This window comes from Anticarsia gemmatalis, chromosome 7 (genome assembly GCF_050436995.1).
Source record: "Anticarsia gemmatalis isolate Benzon Research Colony breed Stoneville strain chromosome 7, ilAntGemm2 primary, whole genome shotgun sequence".
Taxonomy (NCBI): domain Eukaryota; kingdom Metazoa; phylum Arthropoda; class Insecta; order Lepidoptera; family Erebidae; genus Anticarsia; species Anticarsia gemmatalis.
The window spans coordinates 4,115,703-4,139,586 of NC_134751.1; the positions used below are offsets into that span (position 1 = coordinate 4,115,703).

The 23,884-nt window shown below is 38.6% G+C and overlaps 3 protein-coding genes across 3 annotated transcripts; 1 reads left to right on the plus strand and 2 right to left on the minus strand.

Annotated features, from left to right (window-relative positions):
- Nucleotides 1-8: 8 nt before the first annotated feature.
- rig (gem nuclear organelle associated protein rigor mortis) lies at nt 9-16,697 on the minus strand. The gene is made up of 18 exons (XM_076116548.1): nt 16,323-16,697; nt 16,083-16,242; nt 15,219-15,435; nt 14,243-14,837; nt 13,624-13,809; nt 13,002-13,250; nt 12,305-12,491; nt 10,616-10,778; nt 7,543-7,699; nt 6,799-6,938; nt 6,192-6,316; nt 5,210-5,384; nt 4,473-4,850; nt 3,729-3,873; nt 2,926-3,005; nt 1,956-2,088; nt 609-695; nt 9-368 (listed from the first exon to the last, which is right to left on the minus strand). The coding sequence occupies exons 1-18, from the start codon at nt 16,517-16,519 to the stop codon at nt 92-94; spliced, it is 3,651 nt and encodes a 1,216-aa protein (XP_075972663.1). The 5' UTR covers nt 16,520-16,697; the 3' UTR covers nt 9-91.
- Nucleotides 16,698-17,029: 332 nt separating this feature from the next.
- On the plus strand, nt 17,030-20,625 carry LOC142974306 (protein FAM50 homolog). The gene is made up of 6 exons (XM_076116554.1): nt 17,030-17,539; nt 17,736-17,849; nt 18,353-18,557; nt 19,161-19,315; nt 20,012-20,124; nt 20,422-20,625. Exons 1-6 carry the CDS (start codon nt 17,195-17,197, stop codon nt 20,519-20,521), a joined length of 1,032 nt encoding a protein of 343 aa, XP_075972669.1. The 5' UTR covers nt 17,030-17,194; the 3' UTR covers nt 20,522-20,625.
- Dhdds (Dehydrodolichyl diphosphate synthase subunit) lies at nt 20,599-23,652 on the minus strand. The gene is made up of 5 exons (XM_076116555.1): nt 23,128-23,652; nt 22,831-22,964; nt 22,356-22,504; nt 21,439-21,614; nt 20,599-20,914 (listed from the first exon to the last, which is right to left on the minus strand). Exons 1-5 carry the CDS (start codon nt 23,314-23,316, stop codon nt 20,714-20,716), a joined length of 849 nt encoding a protein of 282 aa, XP_075972670.1. The 5' UTR covers nt 23,317-23,652; the 3' UTR covers nt 20,599-20,713.
- Nucleotides 23,653-23,884: the final 232 nt, after the last annotated feature.

Sequence of the window (23,884 nt, forward strand, 5' to 3'; positions counted from 1 at the left end):
GAAATAAATGTTTGCAATTAAAAAATGTTTTAACTTTTATTGGTAACAAGTGATTGAATGAGATTATACAATGTGGCTATAGGCGATACACTTATTCTTCGCCTCGAATATCATCGTGAGCACTTAAATTGTCGTTTTGCGCGTTTTCGACTAACAGCAGCTGTATTCGAGAGGGTAACTCTTCTAACAACTCTTCCGTATGTTCCACATCCACATTGCCTTGCAGTTGAGCTTTCTTCTCCACGTGATCGGCGAATGTTGTTCTGCCAGCAAGTTTAGCAAGATCTGCAGCATAACTGAGTGATTCTTGATCTTTAAACTTGGCAAGGATAGTCGCAGCTTCTGCTATGTTACCCAACGCGATGTTACTGAGTGAATAAAATTACATATTAGCAAATACAATCGTCTCATATGGCAAATATTTGACGGATTAAGAGAAATTTCAGTCTAGCTATTTTTTTTCCTGAGCGTATACAGTCGTGTGTAAACACGCCGTACGAGGTCCAATTTTTATAGCATACCATTTAATTGAATTTTACCGTGTTTACTGGAACAGGCGTAAACGCGCAAAACAAACGCTCAATACAAAAACAATTAATATAACTAACCAAATGGCCGATACTCGCGAATTTCCACTAAAAAGGCTCTCCTTGGCCCACAGTTGCAGTGTTTCTTCTGCTATACTATCCATGTATCTGAAATATAAGTAATACAGTAAACATCATATTTATATTTCGACAACAGCTATTTTACTACGCTAACTCGTTAGGGCGCGTTCCCACTATGTCGTAACAATTAATTTATCGTTGGACGACTGTCGTCTCTAGCTGTTCTATTGTTTGTCGTCAAATAATTTTATCGCCGTCTCCACTGTCGCGATAATCTGTCGTTACTGCAAAAAATAACGTAGACGACAGTACGTCGTGTCGTTCTATATGTGAACACCTCCATATAAACATATAAGCCACGATACTTAAAACTACACGATTATCTGTCGCCACAACATAGTAGGAACGCGCCCTTAGGTGCAGCGCAGACGACAGACTATCCGTGACGCACTTTTTAGTCCGTGAAAATAGAACTCATGCCATTATATGCAGTAACGCACACAAAGCGCAAAAAGTCCGGCGCGTTACTACATATAATTGCGTAGGTTCTATTTTCACAGACTAAAAAGTGCGTCAAGGATAGTCTGTCGTCTGCGTTGCACCTTAAAGTGAACTTTACAGTAAAAGCGTTTAAAATGATCTGATAACATTTGGAATAAAAAGTAGTAGTAGTAAGTGTATAGTTAGCGTTGTATAATATTTGTAACTTCGTTATTTTTTGGTATTTGTTTGTGAAATATTTATGGCATTTAATAGAACACATTTTAAGTAATTTAGCATAAAACAACCGATTTTACCAAAATTTTAGTTAGCATGGTATAAATAGCATCTGCCGATTTGTTGAACCGTGGCGCGGTCCGTAGTGTATTGTACTACTGAGTAAGAGATCTCGAATTATCGAGTCATGTAAAGTACTGTTGGTCTTTTCTGATTCATTTTAAATTATTTGTCAATAGTAACCTGGGGTTTGGTTAAGAGTTCGGTATGTGGCGATAGGCTCGCCCCCTATAGTATGAGACTAACACTATTAATAGCGAAACGTGGGTGTATTTTATAAATCTTTGCTACATCCTCAGATATAACAGGCGTCTACCTATCTATCTAGCGTATGGTTAGTGATCAGTCCAGTGGCAAAGCTGTTCAAGCCGCCCGAAAGGCCTTTGACATGGCTTAACGACTGTTATCTTAATTGACAACAATCGACTGTTAATCGACTACCCATCTATGAAACGACCGCACCAACGGTAGCTTAATCCACAGATCGTTTACCTTCCAGCAGGTAAGCAAAACTGGCCATGAGCGATAACAGGCGTATTGTAATTTTTTAAGATAAGTTATTTAATTTACCTTAGTCGACATAATACGTAGGCTTCTTTGAACAACTTGGCTTCGTTGAGTACAACCACAGCGCCTTTCACATCGTGGATGCTCAACAGCGCCATCGCCTTTCTATACACCGGGCCGACGAAGAACTTCTGATCTGTCAGAAAAAATAATCATCACATTATATAGCATAGGAATATCTGTATAAAAATACTGCTATCCAGCTGCATCCGGTGAAACTAAAAGCTGACTCCAATGTTGGAAGGAAGGCTAGGCTGATGAATGATAATGAGGTATAGGTAAATGGCGGCACTTTGCCAACGCCTTTCTTCTGTAAGTGTGTATGTCACTGAACTTCCTTAAACGACTGGACCGATTTTGATGAAATTTTTTGTGTGTGTTCAAGGGGATCTGAGAATGGTTTAGATTAAAAAAAAATATATATACATATAAAATTATCGCGTGACAGTTTTCGTTGCCATACTCCTCCGAAACGGCTTGACCGATTCTCATGAAATTTTGTGAGCATATTGAGTAGGTCTGAGAATCGGCCAACATCTATTTTTCGTACTCCTAAGTGACAATATATATTTTTTAATTTACATGGCAAAACAACGTTTGCCGGGTCAGCTATATATATTTTTTCTTACGCGTAACTGTCCTACTGCTGGGCAATGGTTTCCCTATAAATTAACAAGGGGTTAGGCCTTAAGTCCACCACGCTGTTGCACCAATTATGGGTTAGAGACTCAAGAAATGTGTTCAACAAAATTTAGGCACAAGGTTTCATCACGCTCTTTTCCTTCACCGTTAGATGCAAGTGATAATTATATTATTTATAATACACACAAACATTCGAAAACTCATTGTTGCCTCGGGTTCGAACCGTCATCTACTCTACACTCGTTTATCACTGTTATCATGTATTATGTGTGTATGTCGCCAAATTAGTAAGAGACGTCATTAGGTAAAGTCATACACATCGTAAACATACCGGTAACTTTCTCTTCTTTCCCTTTAGCAACAAGTCGGTCTATTTGTGCAATATATAGCTGCATCGTCTCTTTCCAATATCTGGAATAAATAATATCAAAATAAATAATAATAATAACATCTTCCTGGCCGATATTCGGCTACGGAGGCCAGTTTTATTGAAACCAACCAATTGTGCAGGACTTTGTTTATACTGTTGCGCGTCTGTGCACATCACACCGGCACACTCTCTTTTTCTTCTCTCCCATAGTTCGGTGAGACGGACACCCGACACGACCGAGGAGAGATCAGGCGCAGGACCGAAGGCTTTACGTACTCTCCGAGGCACAGAGGTCTACGACCTCAACTTCCAAACTCCGGGCAATTTTGATAGAAATCTTAGAAAATACTTTGATAGCTTACAAAATGCATAATCATGTCTCATGTTAATAAAATTTTAAACTAGTAAAGGGATTTCATACGGTTATATGGCATATAAATGGATAGATTGTTTAATAAGAACAGTTTATATTTGTGTAAGTTGGCATAAACGGTGGTGATGGTTTGTTAAAGTTCTCCAAAAGAAAATAAAGAACAGAGAATTGAACCAAATCTGACGATTGGACCCGCAGGAAATATCCGATGGGCATAAGCCAACACCTAATGTTGCAACAGGGCGGCTTTTTCGATCCACCAATACTGCGGATTCGAATGATTTATAGAGCCGAATTAACAACCCGATCGGCCCTAGCCAAACAAGTGCAGTAATTTCTTCGAGTCGGTTTAGTTGTTCGATAAATACAAGTAGCAAGTCTAATAACTCACTTGAAAGAAACGCAGGGCGCCATACTTATTAGGAATGGATAGAGCATGTCGTTCTGGCTCGCAAACTGGATCATAGAATCGATTTGGCCACGAAACATCGCCAGCGCCATCCAACCTTCTTTACACTCCTCTTGTAGGTTTTCCACTGCAAGTGAAAACGATTGGAATATTAAAAATCGATCGTTGAAAACCAAAATCAACTCATCCATTCACGTCAATGCTGACACTTTGGTAGTTAATGATACACAGATCGAATTTACCGCCAGTTCGGAAGGTAGGGCTAATGAGAAAAGCTGGCATGAAACTCCTGGCAACTTTTTTTTATCGCCTAATAGTTTTAACAATATTTCTCATAGGTATAAATCATTAATGATGTTAGGAGCTGCTACCAACAATACCGAATACACTTTGGTCATAACATAAATTAAATCAATATGTTAAGGTGCTAGACAACAAGTTATTAACTATACTCGGGCAATTAAAAACGTGCGAACTAAGTCATGTCATTTTATCTGTGTCTCTCGCTCGCACTTACACATTGTCACATCCCTATGATTATTTTGATTATGACGTAGTTCGCACGTTTGTAGCGGCCTAAGTATAGTATTGGAAACAGGATGGGAGCATCTACTTACATAATATTAGCATTGAAACCATAAGAGGCATCTCAAGAGCATACTATTGGCAAGCTAGTAATCGTAATATTGTTTAATAAGTTTGCTTTATTCGTTGTGACATACTCACTCTCATTATCCAATACTTCATTAACATCGTTAATGCTCCCGAATAACTTCAAAAAGCGAAGATCGTGATCCTCACTAGATTCTTCACGTTTTGCATGATTGTCTGTGTTTTTGACGTACATGTCGATAGCTCTCTTGACAGCTTTCAATGGGCAGGGGTTCATTTGTTTATGTGTAAGCGGCATGATGAATTTCTTTTGTGATTTCCTAGCGATATCCGTGTGGTTCTGAGAACTTACAGCCACGTTAGCAGCCACATTCTCAACAACCTCCTTATTCAGCTCCAACCCTGGTTCTTCTTTCGGTTTCCTTTTTTTTTCTTCTCTCGTGTCAATATTTTCCGCTTTCTTTTGTTTGTGCATTGTTTCGTGTTTGACTTCTGCATCAAAATGAATTGACAACTTTTTTTATAAATTACGCTAAAGTTATAATTATAATTAAAGTAATTTAATAAGAGTATCTTGATACTTGATACTAATAGCCATTTGAGCTCACCGATCGGTAAACGATCTGTGGGTTAAGCAAACCTTAATTATTAAACATTAATTATTACATTTGCATAGCGGTATTTTAATTCAGCCTTTCCGTGCTTCGGAGGGCACGTAAAAAGCCCGTCCCGGTTGTTGTCAATTAAGATATCAAAGTCATATCAAAGGCGGCTTGTAAAACTTTGACACTTGGTTGACCACTATAACATACGATAAGAATAAGAAAATTAAATTTTGAATATGAATATACCCTCGTAATGTTCAGGTTTGTGATCGTTCATATCCCATAATCGGAGGCAGGCGTCCCCTCCGCCGGACAGGACTTTAGTCTCGAACTGCGGCATGGCGAGCCACGTCGCGCTCAGTGCCGACACCATGTGGCCGCCAAATATTGATATACATACTCCAGACGTTATGTCCCAGATCTGAATAACAAATAACGATCAGTTATTGCCTCCCTGGCGCAGTGGTTAAGGTCACCGCGCCCGCTACTATTGCGTCGAGAGGTCGTGGGTTCGATTCCCCCACGGAACAATTATTTGTGCGATCCACTAATAATCGTTCCAGGTCTGCTTGTACTTTGTGTCCGTTGTTTGTATGTTTGTAAGACTCCCGCTAAAAAAAACATCTCCCGCACTAAGAATTGCTCTTGGGTCGCCAATAAATAAAGTTGGCGCGGTCGGTGGTGTACCCGACTGGTAATCGTGAGGTGTTGGGTTCAATTCCCGAGTATTATTTATTTTGTCTTTTTTAATTTATATTATTTTATCAATTGTAGCCCAGTTTGGTGAAGTGCCCGGAAATGGCAATAGGCTCGCCCTCTTGTATATGTGACTCATCATCAACTAGCCTTTCTTCTAACTATGTTGGAGTCGGCTTCCAGTCTCACTGGATGAACCTAAGTACCAGTATTTTACAAGGAGCGTCTGCCTATGGGACCTCCACAACTCAGTTACCTGTGTTACATCACGATATCTCTCGGTAAGACGGTTGTTAATTTCAAGTTTCTAACTATTGTTAGCGACTACAAAAGCTCTTTGTAAACGTGGACCATGGTGTGTTCTCTTGGGTTCTAACCATCGACCACTTGCTTCAGAAGCGAATGCTTGAATTCACTCAGACACAAAATCTGTAATTGAAATGACTCGAAAAGAAAAATTATTAAGTTTCAAATAGAACTTTACCCGACCCGGAAATCGCACCCTGGTAGATAGTCGCAAAGTAGCACTTACCCTGACAGTGCTGTCATGCGACGTAGACAGCAAGTGTTCCTCGCGATGTGGGCTCCATGACACTTGGAACACTGTTGACTTGTGACCCGACAACATTTTATACGTCACCAAAGCCTTACCGCCACCTTCAAACGTAAACATAGCATAAATACGTCATAATTACATACGTTACAAGATGTGCAGTCCAAGACTATCATCTTGAATCGAAATCCAAAGAAATTTAATAAAAGAAAAAGCTTTAAGTGGAAAAGGAAGCAAAGCATACTAACATTACATTTGACATAACATTGTTTGGTTTGAAGTTAATTTGAGAGGTGTTTCGCTTTTTCTGACGGGGAGTGTAAACTGATGATACCAATGCAATGTATCTAAATATATGTAGCTCAAAGGTGACTGACTTAGTGATCTATTAACGTACAGCCCAAACCACTGGACGGATCGGGCTGAAATTTGGAATGCAGGTAGATGTTATGACGTAGGCATTCGCTATGAAAGGATTTTGATCAATCAAGGATGAAAGTTTGTATGAAAAGTAAGCCTTAGTCACAAACCACGCGGGCAAATGTTAGCTGAGTATAATAACGAAGTATTGTGATATGTAAAATACCTTCTTTGTCCGTGTATTCAATTACAGCAACATGGTTGTGCCTATCCATAGATGTCGCTGCAAACAGATTCTTATACGCGGACTCCTCACTCGAATACGATGTCTGTATTGGATGCCATTCCAACGAGTGAATCATTTTACTGCAATACAAAAAATAACTAATCTATCTGCCTATATACAGAGTGGAAAAAATTATGGGCCATAAAGGGAATCTACTTATATATTATAAAACATACTTTTATTCTTTAAAACAAACATAAATGGATTCAAAAATGTTTAATAATTTGCAACGTAGTTACTAGTAACTACGTTGTTCCAACAGTGAAGGAAAACATCGTGATGCGACTTGCAACTGCATGCCTGAGCGTTCTTTAGAGCAGTTCTTAAAGAAATGCAATGGCCCAACCCGCACTTGACCAGTGTAGTGGACTAAATGCTTACCCCTCCCTCATTTCGGGAGAAGAACCTTGCCCAGCAGTGGGACATTAATAAGTTAAATTGTCGGTTGGTTGGATTTAGCATCAATTGTGACCCTAAAATTATTTTACACATACGATAATACTGCACAATATTGTGTATTGCTCAATATTATTGGCTGTTTAGTGTTTATATTGTGCAATATTTTTGATACTATCCATACAAGATGATGTTCAATTTGACTGTGGAATCATCAATCATTATTGCACAATAAGATTTTTAGTCATAAGTCAGATTGATTTTAGTCATGGGCAGCTTTATACTAACTTGAATAAGAACGAGACTGCCAGCGGCTGGTGGGTCTCAGGATCGAGGACGGCGATACAGCCTGAACTCGAGCCGCACAGTATGCCTCGTTGGCTCCATGACGCTGCCACTACTTGCCACTTCTCACCTTCTACCACTACCTCTATTGACTCCGGATCTATGGAATATTAGCTCCATAAAACAACCTTACCGCTCGCAAACATTATGTTAATATATAAATGTATAGTTGGACATCTCAGACACGGTCATTCAATTCCAAACTAAGCAGAACTTGTACTATGGTAACCAAAAAACTGATAAACATACTTATATACTTCTAAATACATACTTATATAAACTCGGTTCAAAAACTCGAGATACTCGTGGTCATCACACAAATATTTATCTCAGGTGTGATTCGAGCCCACCACACACGGCGCTACGATTATTGCGGCGAGAAGACCACTTTAGCCACTGCGCTAAACGTGCAGATAAAATAAGTTGTCACAGTAAACTCAGAATTCGAATAGGTATTATTTACTAAAGTGGATTAACACGTTCATTGACGTCAAGTAAATAAGGATCTATTTACAGTGTTATAAGCAACTGCCGTGGACAGATCAGCTGCCTCCGTGGCGCAGTGATTTAGGTCGCCACGCCGCTACCATTGATTGCGTCAGGCAGGGGCCGAAACAAGTTCCGAGGTCGAAAATACTGATTTTACTGACCAAAAATTCAAAAATACTGACCAAATACAGACCATTTCTAAACCGTTTTTCAGGTGAATGGTGTGAAATAACAAAAAATACAGTCGAATTGAGAAGTCAAAATCCTTTTTTTAAGACTGTTAAAAAGCTTATTTTCGGTTATTGGTCTCCACCATCCCCGTAGTCAACAAGCATTGCCTTTTTAGTGTGTTAAAAAGCTTTGTTAATAAAGTTTTCAATCAGGTCTTACGAATTTTCAATCAGGTCTTACGAGTTTTCAATCAGGTCTTACGAATTTTCAATCAGGTCTTACGAGTTTTCAATCAGCTCTTACGAGTTTTCAATCAGCTCTTACGAGTTTTCAATCAGGTCTTAAGAATTTTTAATCAGGTCTTACGAATTTTCAATCAGGTCTTACGAAGTTTCGCAAAAGTGCGAAACGGCGCTAAAGAATTTTCACTTCAAAAATATTGATTTCAAAAAATAGTAAATTTTAATTTGCTGTTCTATTGAAGTCATGTGATGCTTTAATACATGTATATGTTACTGTAAAAGCCCGAACTGTGGTAAATCCTAAGATTTTCCAGTATAACCTAAGATTTGCCAACTCTCAATGGTAAAAGTCCGAACAATTCTTTTATTTCGAACTTTTACCTCTATTCACTTGATGATGTCGAGATGTCGCCGGAGCCCCGCTTCGTGGGGTGCTTTCCTACATTGCATTGCATTCCTGCTGGGTGGATTAAAAAAAAAATAACGACAAAGGTTAACTTTCCCACCTCAGCCTTCTAACCTAACTTACCCATGTCGCTTTGCCCAAAACTCCTTCTTTATGACTATGTTACGGTATATAATTATACGGTTACATAGTTATGAAGAAGGAGTTTTGTAATATACAGTATATGTTACAGTTTTTAAACTCCGGCTTGTTCGGACTTTTACCATTGAGAGTTGGTAAATCTTAGGTTTTACCACTGTTCGGGCTTTTACAGTAACATATATATTACGCAGATCATCAACATAATATCGAGCATCCAAAGCAGCCCTCTGATATGATTACTGGGCAAATCGAGAATGTAAGATTGGCCAACAGCAAAGGAAAACCAAAAAAAAACGTGTGTGAGTTTGGAAAAATACTGACAATACTGACCGATTTTCTAAAATACTGACTTTTACTGACCAGGTCCAAAAATACTGACTTTTACTGACTTTACTGACCTGTTTCGGCCCCTGCGTCAGGAGGTCGTGGGTTCGATTTCCACACGGAGCAATTTATTTGTGTCCTAGCACAGCGAGTATTCATACAGAGTGACGTACCTGCATGGGGCCGCGCGGCGCAGTAGCGCTGCAGGCGGGCGCCGGCGGCGGCCCACAGCTCCAGGCGCGGGCCCCAGCACAGCAAGTATTCATACAGAGTGACGTACCTGCATGGGGCCGCGCGGCGCAGTAGCGCTGCAGGCGGGCGCCGGCGGCGGCCCACAGCTCCAGGCGCGGGCCCCAGCACAGCGAGTATTCATACAGAGTGACGTACCTGCATGGGGCCGCGCGGCGCAGTAGCGCTGCAGGCGGGCGCCGGCGGCGGCCCACAGCTCCAGGCGCGGGCCCCAGCACAGCGAGTATTCATACAGAGTGACGTACCTGCATGGGGCCGCGCGGCGCAGTAGCGCTGCAGGCGGGCGCCGGCGGCGGCCCACAGCTCCAGGCGCGGGCCCCAGCACAGCGAGTATTCATACAGAGTGACGTACCTGCATGGGGCCGCGCGGCGCAGTAGCGCTGCAGGCGGGCGCCGGCGGCGGCCCACAGCTCCAGGCGCGGGCCCCAGCACAGCGAGTATTCATACAGAGTGACGTACCTGCATGGGGCCGCGCGGCGCAGTAGCGCTGCAGGCGGGCGCCGGCGGCGGCCCACAGCTCCAGGCGCGGGCCCCAGCACAGCGAGTATTCATACAGAGTGACGTACCTGCATGGGGCCGCGCGGCGCAGTAGCGCTGCAGGCGGGCGCCGGCGGCGGCCCACAGCTCCAGGCGCGGGCCCCAGCACAGCGAGTATTCATACAGAGTGACGTACCTGCATGGGGCCGCGCGGCGCAGTAGCGCTGCAGGCGGGCGCCGGCGGCGGCCCACAGCTCCAGGCGCGGGCCCCAGCACAGCGAGTATTCATACAGAGTGACGTACCTGCATGGGGCCGCGCGGCGCAGTAGCGCTGCAGGCGGGCGCCGGCGGCGGCCCACAGCTCCAGGCGCGGGCCCCAGCACAGCGAGTATTCATACAGAGTGACGTACCTGCATGGGGCCGCGCGGCGCAGTAGCGCTGCAGGCGGGCGCCGGCGGCGGCCCACAGCTCCAGGCGCGGGCCCCAGCACAGCGAGTATTCATACAGAGTGACGTACCTGCATGGGGCCGCGCGGCGCAGTAGCGCTGCAGGCGGGCGCCGGCGGCGGCCCACAGCTCCAGGCGCGGGCCCCAGCACAGCGAGTACACGGCGCCGCTGAGCGCCGGCGCCAGCGCCCGCGCCGGCCGCTCGCCGCGCCCGCTGGTGTCCAGCAGCCCCACCTGCACACGCACACGCGCGCCGTAACACCCGGATTCGACTAAATTACGAAGGCCTCACTATGATCGGAAACGAATATTCGTTTAGATTTCGTTTGTTTCTTATCACAATTCTATCCGTAAAAAAAATTCGGTCGAACTATGGTACGAAGGCGTGCTTATCCGATACTGCCTACTCGTATCAAATACTCGTGTATAAAAGGAAAAGGACATAAACAAACACCTTAAAGATTTGACGAAATTTCGGTTTTACGAACCATAATAGGCCTTCGGGTTTAGACCGACGAATTTTCGAAGTTCGCGAAGTCTCCATGCATATTCAGTTCGGCAATATTTATCGAACGACAAAACCGACTCGATTCACTCGTTCGGCTGGTTCATCTACACCAGGGGTTCCCAACCTTTTCTCAGTCCGGGACCACTTTTATATTATTTTTGTTAGTTGGGACCACTATGTTAGTATATTAAAAATAAAGTGTAATATTCATCCCGAAAAAAATTTTAAAATCATTCGCGGACCTTATTTTGACTTCCTGTGGTTCGCAACCACTGGTTGGGAACCACTGATCTACACATATTCGATTTTGCCGCCCTGCTAGGTCGATTATCGCCGAACCGAATATATGCGTAACGAGCCTTATACGAGCCGCGATAGTACAAAAACATCAGGTTTGTATCCCCAGATCGGACTTTGATTCCAGGGTCGATATTTTCTAATTAAAAGTGAAATATTGTCAATAATAACCAGGAGTTTGGTAATGAGCAAGGCCGATGTTATACAACGTGCCGCTCCAATGGCTTATTTCCTTCAACCTATGGGTAGGGTTTAGGGCTTAATAAACATGTAACAAACAAAAAAATTACATTGTTGGCTAATTGAAAAAACTTAAATGTCACACATACTAAATAATAATAAATAATAATATGTAAACAAAACAGTATCACTCTGTATAAACAATCAAAATACATCAAACGGAGCGGCAACGTAGCGTGCGCCTCCCGTCCAATAGCAGAGTCGCAAGGAAAGAGAGGTTTTATTGTAGAAGCATTCTTTCTCATTTTAGTTTCATTGATACGAATATCATATGACTCGTGAGCCAGGTGAACGAACTTTACTCGAGTTGTTTACGTACAGGCTGTGAAAATTTGTGAATAAAGTTAATTGTTAATAATTCGGTAATGAATAATAATAATTCAAATTGTTATATATTACATGACTAGGGACCCCCTAACCTACCCATACGTTGAAGGAAATAAGCTATTGGAGGGGCACGTTATATATAGAATACTAGAGGCCGCCCGCGACTTCGTCCGCGTTGAAACCTTTCCCATGTAAATCCCGATCCCTCGGTAATTCCGGGATAAAAAGAGCCAATGTGTTATTCTGGGCCTTCAGCTACCTACATAGCAAATTTCACGGTAATCGGTTCAGTAGTATTTGCGTGAAAGAGTAACAAACATCCATACATACTCACAAACTTTCGCATTTATAATATTAGTATAATATTCTATATTTTTAGGTATATTACCCTAGATTCCCCCGTGCCGTAGGCGAGGCAGTTCTCCTTGGTGGGGTGCCAGGCCACCGTCAACACTTTGCCCTGTACATTCTGCCAGTACGGCTGCACTCTGCCCATATACAACTTGGTGTCATCGTCTGCCAATGTCGTCGACTGCCACACTCGAACTGCGCCGTCTCCTACACCTATAGCTATTCTACAATACAATACATTTGTCATTATTTTATTGTAAATTTCCTAGCTATTAGAATACAACAATTAATATTTCCATGGCCATATTTTTCGGCTGGCCCTATTTGACCCAGGTAGCTTAGTAAATTAACATGATCGCGCATTTTACCGTTTCGGCGAAGATAACATTGGTCGTGGTCGCAAACAACCTGCACCATGAAAAAAAATATGGCCTCATAGCATATTATTCCAAAAAAGAAATATTTTAACGCGACAATAAATTATCGTTAGTATCGCATGTATCCGAGCGGCGTACCTGTCAACCTCCCAGGGCCTGCTAGTCGCCTAGTGTCGAGTAAAGTGAATGAAGTTTGGAATAATGGTATGTGGCCATATTTGACCCAAGTACCTTATATTAATTTATAATTTTTTTTTTATGACTTTATTCATAAAATATTTCAACCAAAGTAATTACGAGAGAAAATGAAAGCAAAACAATATGTCAACGGAAATGTAACTCAAAGCTAATACTTACTTGCCAGCATCATATGGGCAGGACTGAATGTTATATACATATCCTCCACAGGTACTATGTATCGCCAACTTCCTTTTTGTCTTCATACAGTATCTAATAATATTCCTATCTTGTGAGGCGGTGTAAACAGTCCAATGCTGAGATTCAGGGGAGTCGCACGGCTTTTGCACTCGTGGAGCGTCAGATACTATAGCATACAACCCACGTTTGTGCAGCGCGTGAAGAACACTATACTCCAATTTGTTTTTACTGCAAAAATAATAACAAACTACGTAAAATATTGTTTTTAAAACTTACGCACTGTATAATTGTATATATCTCTCTAGTGAGAAGAATACAAATTTGACATTTTGAATCTTTCCTTTAATCCAAAAAGAAGAAAATCACCTTCAAAATCTCCTTGTAACTAAAAGGTAAAAAAAAAAAATATTTTAGGAGTCAGTGTCGAACTAAACTCTTGGCTATCATTCAGAAATATTCTAATATAAATTAGAAAAAACCAAAATAACTTTGCCCTGGAATCAAACCCAAAGACACATGATCATCAGACAAATACACTACTGACCACTCCATAAAGACAGATATGATAGCAAAATATACATAGGTTTAAAAAATACTTTACCAGTCAATCTTCAATGGGTTGCATCCCACTAATTGACTCTTTCCATCGGCAATAAGCAGACTATCAGGTTTGTACCACAATAAAGTAGCCCAACTCATAAGTTTTTGATTTTTAGCCTGCCTATTAATACCATGCACTAAACATGAAGCTACCAATTTACCAGTCTTCGACCATACTCTCACGCCACTGAAATAAATAAAGTCCTTTATTTTACTAGAGTCTAGACTGTTAAAAATATGATACAAATAATTTAAGGGCAGAAAGTATATAACGATTTATTGTATTTATAGAAGTATTACAGAGATTTTGTTAAGATAGTGGTATTGGAAAATCAATGGAAAACCAAATAAATAAATAACTGTTATAAGTTAAAAATCAACAGTCTTTATGGCGCAGTGGTTTGGTGTTCGCCACGCCACTACTATCTGACACCTAATACGTCGACAGGTCGTGGATTCCATTCCCACAGAGAACAGATATTTGTGTGATACATAATTCGTTGTTTCTGGTCTGGTTGTCCTATGTGTGCATTGTTTGTAGGTTTGTAAAAGTCCGTGTGACAAAATTGCAATTCTTATTGCTTATCTGGTCTTGTATCAAATTAAAATCCCAACATTACCCAAATTTTCCAATAGTAGCCAAGAGATGTTTTTGTACATGCATACTGGCTTCCACATGTTTGGACTCCCTACTGGCCTTTAACTTTGGTCTACTAGTACTGCCTCCAGGCTGTTCACTGTCAGCACTGGACTTATCTACATGAGTTTTATCCATGGCATCAACTAGGGATGCTATTGATGACTCATCTTGATTTTTCCGTTTCAATATTTCGTCCTTCAACTTCAGGCATTCAGCTAAATAATCTAACTCAGCAGGTTTATCATCCTTCACTTTAACTAATATATCTTCTGGTTCATACTTCTTGTGACCAAACTCATCAGCCTCATGATCTTTGTAGATGTCAAATGTATCATCTTCCTCAACTACTGTTTCATCAAAACTATCTTCTGGAAGATTTTTGATTACCCCAGATTGTTCTAATTCAACTATTTTCTCTCCCTCTTGTTTGATAGCATCCATTCTGCTAGAAGCTGAAGCTCTTTGATCTGATTGCTTCAGTGTTTTGTTTACAAGTACCTCATACTGAGGACACCAACTAACATTTGTGATTTCATCATCTTGCCCTCTCACCTTGTATACAGTATTCCCAGTGCCTGAAATTTGTTATACTTCAGTTAATATAAATTAAAATTGTATCAACATAACATAGTGAAACCACATTGTAGTGATATGATTTTTTCTTAACCCGTTACTGTCCCACTGCTGGGCAAGAATCTCCTCCCAAACAGGTAGGGTTTAGGCCTTGAGTCCACCACTCTAGCCAAGCACGGGTTCAGAACTTTGCATTCCCTATATAAATGTCTTAAACAAATTTTAGGCATGCAAGATATAAAATATTTGAAATAAATATATCATAATGACCTGTATAATGTATATATATTTATTATACATTATACAGGTCACTCAACATAAATAAGGAAATACATACAATACATAAATAACAAATTACAATTTATTACTGTGTTTGCAAGTACCTGATAAATCCATCACAAAGATGACTCCCTGTTTGGTCCCAATGGCAACATTCATGGGCACATGTGGTGAACAAGCCATACATGTTGGTTTAAAGTTACCCATAAACCTATTGTATGTTTTACAGACGTTGGATATCAAGTCCCACTTCACAATGTTGCCAAAACAGCCCACCGTTATGGCTACAGTTGCTGTGCTATAACCTACTCCGATTATTTCCTAAAAACATAATAACCAATACAATTGCAGATAACAACATAACATTTGTGTGCTACAATAATACATCAATTATCTAGCAAACAGGCATGACTACGTCCAAGTAAAGTGCAATTTTATCCTGTTGATTTCATTCCCATGAGAATTTCGATCCCAATAATGTCATACAAACCTTGTTCAGATAGTTACAAAGATGTAAAAATTTCCTACTTTAGTTAACCTTAACTAATATGTTCATAATAATAAGTACATACATTCCAGTGATTAATCTTTATTTAATATAAATTCTTTTTATAATTAATATGAAAAGAAGTGTTAACATTACACACATCTAAGAGTGCGTAGCCACCAATTTCATTATCTAGTAACTTTAAATATATGCATGTAAACCATGAAGCATGTTTTGTGTAAATGTGAGCCTTTAGGAAAGAAAATAATGGATTTACTAGGATGGTATACCCCAAACTAGAAGATTAAAGGCTACTACCGATGGAGAGCAATACAAAACTGATAAGTTCTGTTCTGCCCCCCAAAAATCTAAAGTAGTAAAGGATCAATAGTGGTTGTAGTGTTAGCCAGATATTAGCCGGCACCCCCACCCCCAAGATAAGATAGGATAATAACTTTAAATATATTGTACTTTTTGTTACCTCCTTTTCATTGTAATGCACCTCATGGGTATGAGTGCTTTTAATCCTATACGTCCTATTTAATTTCTCCATAATCCATTGTTTGACGGTACCATCGGCGCTACCACTTATGAAGTTCCTTTTCACAGGAAATTCTGCTGATACATCTACACTTAGTACTCTGTAAATTAAAAAGAACTTTACATTTCTATGTCCAGTTAATAGCTTTTAGATCGAGTAGCGTGGAGATTGATGTCTTACTTTTCGTAATGGCTCCGTGGGGCGACGTGGGCTTTATAGGTCTGATTTCCTGAGATCACCCTACCTTCGTGGTTAAGCGGCTCCATAACACAAATACTTTTACTTGGGCCTCCATAAATAATCCACCCGTCTGTACTTACAGCTAAATTAGATACTAAAAACCAATTAGGCGAGGGTAATAGCAGAGTTTCGTCCATTGTCGTGGTTTTAATAAATTGTTACGCAAAATACGAGATTAGTTATGACCGGTAAATAAAATCTCATCTATCCCGCGCTGGATACCGACACCTGTGTGAATGAATGAATGAACTGTCAACTGAATTTTTTTTTTTTTGTTATTCCGTTTTACGGCTCTGTGATCTAGCACTAAGAACCTGTGTCAACTGAAACCATGAAACTGATTGCCAGTGATTGCGATGAATGACGTATAAATGTTAATAGTTGCCAGTATACAATTCGGGAACTTAGAATTTACTTTACACTATTCCTATCATAATTATTTTACAAAAATTGGTGAAGTGGCATCTTTACGATTACGTAGGTAATATTTTAGTTCTCACTAGTTGTAGATGGTCTTACCGTTGTTAAGTATTTTTTTGATATTATCACTTTTATAATTTCAAGTTTAATTTTCCGATAAATAACCAAGAAAAACATACTAATAGATGTCACATCACTTTCACCTCATTGATTGGATGTGCGTATGACACTAGACTTGGCAGACTATCAGTTGTCAATGTTGTCATAATATTATGAAACTGAAGTTGTCCTGTTGATGTTTCTGGAATTCTTAATTTATTGATTGTTTCATTATTCAGGATATTCTATAGTTGTATCTTTCCTGAACAGTCCGTTGGAGAAATAATCAAATCATGGCGCACTACAAAGGTGCAGCATCAGAGGCGGGCAGAGCCATGCACCTGATGAAGAAGAGGGAGAAATCTCAGCAAGAAATAGAGCTTCGTAAGAAGAAAATAGAGGAAAATCTGAAGATAGACAACATAGAGAACAAGTTTGCGACCCACTATGATGCTGTGGAACAGCAATTGAAGAGTTCGACCATTGGTCTTGTTACTCTAGATGAGATGAAGGCTAAGCAAGAACACATTGTACGGGAAAGAGAGAAGAAACTGGCACAGAAAAAAGCAGAAAAAGAGAAGGAACGTCAAAAAGAGATTGAAGCAAAACAGGCACAGAAGAATAAACAAAAGAGACAGGTATTATATTCTATTAATTACCTTCACTATTTTCGAGGTAGGTAGGTACTTATATTTATATGGAATCTTAATACACTATGCAAGTGATCTAAACCTGAACTAGTATATTTTAATGCTCTGCATCAACATTTATAAATCTGAGCTTGATTTAACATACAGCTAGTTGAATAATATTGTTGATGTCTTTATCTTTCAGATTCAAGCATTATCATTTGATATGAACGAGGAAGAAGAAGAAGATGAGGTAGAGGATGAAGTGTCGTCAGCAGATGAGAAGCCAGACAAGAACTGGAGGGACAAAGAGGAACCGGTGAGTAAATCGTTTACAGGCCATTCAAGCGTCAAAAGTCATAAATGTATTGATTGCATTGTCGTGAAACTGTAGGCACAATATATTTTTTGCGTCTTATATGGTTTGATTGTAGACTTATTGATATAGTGGTTTTCCTATCTTTAGTGGATAGGAAAATCACTCTGTCTATTGTTTAAATACCACATTGCGAATACACAAATTTGAATGCACAGTGGCCTTTGTTTTATAAATGTATGAATAATGTATCTTTAGTTATTGGATTGTCATAAAACTGTTTTAATTGATGTTTATCTTTAAAAAAAACCATCTCGTAACTTATATGATCTTACTTTCTTATGTAGAAAAACCATTCTTTTTTTCTATTTTTTCACATAAAGATTGTATTGGCAGATAGAAAAGTGTGGTCTTTGATTACCATTACTAACATTCGATTCGCCACCTGAATATAATACAACTAATACTGAATTGAACAAAAGCTATCATTGTATAATCTGTTACAGTCATTCAAAAAAATTAAAAAGAATCCAGACGTGGACACATCATTTCTACCAGACAGAGAAAGAGAGGAGGCTGATCTTAAATTACGTGAAGAATTAAGGCTTGAATGGGTTATGACACAAGCAAGCCTTAAAGATGAACCCATTACCGTCACTTTCAGCTACTGGGATGGCTCCGGTCACAGAAGAAATGTTACCTTAAAAAAAGGTAATTACTAAATTATGTTTTATTTACAACTTGTGCCTGTGACCACGTAGTTGGCTTAAGACAGAATTTTCGTACAAACTTTCATCCCCAATTTTATTCCCTTGGGGGTAGAATTGATCAAAATTTCAGCCTAATCCTGAGTCCAGTGGTTTGGGCTGTGCGTTGATACAGTTTATACCTTTGAGTAATATATAAATTATTTAGATTTAGACTTGTTAATTTTGTATTAACTTCTGATTATATTTCATAGAAATTTAAGGATCATGCAATGAACCAAAATGGCCAGTGTAACTTGCGCATGATGCTAACCAATCCTTCCTACTAATATTATAACTGCAAAAGTTTAATTGTATGGATAGATGTATGTTTGTTACTCTTTCACTTAAAAATGTAACTTACTACCTACTAAGTACACTGATGGCTTATATTTAACCCAATGGATACTTTTTACCCCAGAAAATCTTTACATCTTGGACAAAGTAGCAGGCTAATAATAGATAGATTTTTTGTTATATAAAAAGTCTCAAACCAGTGGTGGACTAAGTCATTAGGACAGGTAATGGGATTAATTAATGTTGATTCATAAAAATATTCCTATTACAGGAAACTCCATATATCAATTCTTGCAAAGATGCTTGGATACACTACGACCTGAGTTTAGTGAACTGAAGACTGTTTCTGCTGACCAACTGATGTATGTCAAGGAAGATCTCATATTGCCACACCATTACACATTTTATGATTTCATTGTTACCAAGGTATGTCAAGCTTTCCTCATTTCATAGTTTTCTATATATAAACATCCATATCAAATAAATCGTAGCTACTTAAACTACGATAGTTTAGTAAAACAAGTATTTTGTTCATTCCGGGACAACAAAGTAAAATTACGGGATACAGGACAACACGCAAAATTCCGGGACAATCCCGAAAATCCCAGCCATCTGACAACCCTACTTCTGTCCCGATTCGCGCGCGCTTTCTGTGTGAATTGCGCTTAACTGTTTCATGGTTTTTTATGAACTGTGGAACAAGTGTCTGCGTGGGGCACCCTGCCTTCTTAACATGAATTAAACAAACAAACAAATTAAAATTGGCCTTGATTTCTTTAGGGTCCAAGAACAAAAAGGGCCCTTGTAGAGTATGCAGAAAGAACTTAAAGTCAAGGAAGTGAATTCAGCCATAAATTAATAACAGTTATGATTAATTATCTATAATTATTTTTTATTTTAATTAATAAAAGCCCGCGCGGATCGATGTCTGACGTTAAGTTACACTTGCCGGGGTAGTTCTTTGGATGGGTGACGATCTTATACACATTAGTCGCTCCATGTAAAAATACTGATATTCAGCTGCATCCGGTGAGACTGGAAGCCTACTCAACATAGTTTTGAAGAAAGGCTTGGCTAATGATTTATTTTATTTACTTCTCATAGTGACTTTTTTATTACTAGGCAAGAGGCAAAAGTGGACCACTGTTCCAGTTTGATGCATCTGATGATGTCAGACTTGTTAATGATGCTACACAAGAGAAACAGGATTCACATGCTGGAAAAGTATTATTGAGGTAGGTTTATATTACTTTACTAGCTGCCCGCCCCTGGGTTCGCCCGGTTTAAACAGTTATTTGTAAAAAATACCTTAACCACTTTTATTCGTAAAGTTTTAGCTTGATACGCCCTATCTATATTATTATTTAATATTTTCTAATTTATATAATAAGTATCCAATTCGCCTATGGTAAATATAAAATCATGTAATGTACCTAAAATTTCATAATTTATTTTAGAACATAGATTAACAAAATATAATCGCTTCTCTTTGTTTAGGCCAAGAATACTAATTAGTAACAATTTACTTGCAGATCCTGGTATGAAAGAAACAAACACATATTTCCAGCATCAAGATGGGAACCTTATGATCCTACTAAAACTTATTCCAAATACACCATCAAGGGAAAATGAATCTTCATTTCACTTATAAAAGTAATATGTATTTAGTATCAAGTAATCTATAGGTAATGCAATAATACACCAACAAATAGTAGTAATACTTTCTTTATAATTTATTATGACTTTTATTTATACACCAATATCCACAAAAACAACGTAATACAATAAATACAATAATAAGTATAACAGCATAGCTTCATTTAGCTAACAACTAATAAATTTCTCCAATTTTTGTCTTCTTTGATCCTCCAATTTGTTCAAAAAAAGCTTTTTCGTATCACTTATAGGCTGTTCCTCTTTCCGAGGCGGAGAATATCTTTGGAAGTGAATGATTGCTGCTAGAAGATTCCAAATAGTAAACTCTGGCCATAAAACATCTGAGAAATACAATACTGTGTTGGAAACCTGAAATTAATATTCTTGATTAGTACTTACAGACATAGTTTTTGCTTTGTGAAACATAAACCATCGGTCCCTGTGGAGAGAACCTATGAGTATTTTTTAGAAGATGAATTCGTACAAAAGATTTTTATTTCATTTCCTTCGTAAATCAAAATATGGAGGAGGTCAACTGTCCTTATGCTTTCTTTCAAGAAAACTGGCATATAAATAAATAAAGCAATAAATAAAATTTACGTATACTTAATAATAATATTTTCTGACAAAATAATCTATACTAATATTATAAAGCTGAAGAGTTTGTTTGTTTGTTTGTTTGAACGCGCTGATCTCAGGAACTACTGGTCCAATTTGAAAAATTCTTTCAGTGTTAGATAGTCCATTTATCGAGGAAGGCTATAGGCTATATATCATCACGGTATCTCTTATGTGACGCAAGCGAAGTTGCGCGGGTCGGCTAGTATAAATATAAGACAACACAGCAGGAAATATGTTGAGATAGCAAACTGTTTTCATGATAGTTAACTTACCTGCCATAACATAAAATCGGAGAGCCGGACTTCGCCAGAGGTTCGGACAAGCAGTTCAGCTTCTCCAAGCTCCAAGGTTTGTGACACAAGTTGTTCATCAATGTCCTGAGGTGTAAGTTCATTATTTTTCACGCCATCTACTATATGTGATGCTGCACGACTGATTTCATCTCTTCCTGTAAATAGTTTTCTAAACTAATTTTTCATCACATACATACATATTTTTAAGGGGTTCAAGATTTCCGTGGGGGGGGGGGGTAATGACGATAGGTATATAAACTACTTCATGATCAGACTGAACTGAAACTGAATCACGTTTTTACCTATAGGGCTAAGCAGTGACCACAGAATGCCACTAGGTACTATCTTTATAAAAAATCTCTTGTTACAGCACATCACACAACATTTTTAAAGGTTATATAAAATATCAGAGCCCATGACCATGATCAGTGTAACCTGATCAAAATTTTGGGTAAACATATAAGGTAAAAAACCAATTTTTTAAAATATTATTGTTATACAATATTTAGTTTAATATTGTGGGCATATTGCTTTAAAATAAAAATAAATTTATTCCATTAATGATCAACAGCCAGGCAAGAATCTTCTGGAAAGACTGTTCCAAAGAACTCTCAGGCATAAAAGGTTTCATCACAATGTTTTCCTTCACCTTTGAAGCAAGGGATAATTATTTCGAATAAACACATAACTTTGAAAACTCATTGGTGTCTTGCCTAGCGTTGGAACGGTCAACCACTTATGTGGGAGGTTCCAACTTGTAGCGCTTGGCTATCACTGCTCATTATTCACACAATGACATATCATTTCAGTATCATAAAAACACAACATATAAAAATATTTTCTTGTAGTTAGTCCACTAAAAGAACAATTCTGAAATGTTTAAGAAAAGTAGTCACCTGTGTATGCATAAGCAATGTTTAGTCTCAGTTTATTATTATGCCTCGTTGCAAGCATTGCTCTGGAGGCCAAAGCTCTACAGTCCTCAGGTAGTAGAGATAGACGACCAGCAATATGTACTCTCACTCCCCATTCATTTATGTGATCCCTGAAAACAACAAATTGATTGCAATCGGGAATTACTGTTGAGAACAAAAATAGAGGTCAATAAAAAATTTCATTCATTTACACATCAGTAATCTTTAAAATATAACACTTATCAAATACAATTTTAACAGTATTGATATCTAGGAAATAGTTTTGAAATTATTGATAATATCATGAGCATGTAATAAGGGCACCTCAATAACAGGACCACTGAAAAATTTACATTTTCATCTAGTATTGATGTAAGTTGGCCTAAACATTGATTAAACATAAAAATAAAATAATATTAAATATCAGAAAAAACGAGTAGCAATAAAAAAATCATACATTTCATCTAGCAGTCTCTGGAACTTGTCTCTAGCTAAATCCATAAGGGCATCCACTTCTTCCTTGCTGCGTTTAAAGTTCTCTATGCTAAATGCATACACTGTAACTTCAGGAACTCCGAGGTCTAAACACCACTGAAAAAAAGTCAAATAAAATAAAAATTCAAGTGTAAGTAAGTATGTTGCACTTAGCTTAATGACTGAATCTAAATATAATTATTAAAAGGATATTGTTGTAAAAATTGATTGATACTCAAGAATGTTTCCTACAAATACTTTGTGAATATTGACAACTAACCTTTAAAGTTTCAGATAATTTATCAAATCCTTTATAATGTCCAGCGCTAGTGTCAACACTGTTTTTCTTGGCGTAGCGACGGTTTCCATCCATAATAAACGCTATATGTTGAGGAATACGACCAGTCTTCACAACTTTAATACAAAACAATTGGAAGAAAGAAACGCAGTTCTCTTTTATCCACGACATGATTACCGCTGATTTTCTTAACGCGTATGCACTCAACTCATAAGCGTATCAAAAATTTCACACAAAATAAAAAAAGACCACGTCATAGACCGTGACATTCAGTTTTATTTCATTATTTTTAATTTTAGGTAAACACTTAATTGCTTGTACCTGTGTCAGTATTCATCACAAGATTAGAATGTTAAACTCTTACGCTCATAAATAAATCGTATTCAGAATCGCGTGCTTATCGCTAACTACTGTCACTCTTTTATCAGCCTATCTGCTTATCGCTACACATTTCACAATACACTATACATACAGTGTAGCTAGGTACAACTGGTACAAATGTCAATGTCAGTAATAACTAAGTACGGTAGGTAGGTACCTATTGTTATTGTTTATGTCAAAATCATATCACTATCACGAAGCCGGGGCTAAGCTATTAAAAGCTTTGTTATTTTTTTAAGGAAAGCAGTACGTATGTTTTCTTAAATTACTTGTATGCCGGTACCTATCTATATACATTATATTGAGCAGTACCTACTTAACGGACCAAAACAGTCAGTGAGTAATATGAATGGTTAAA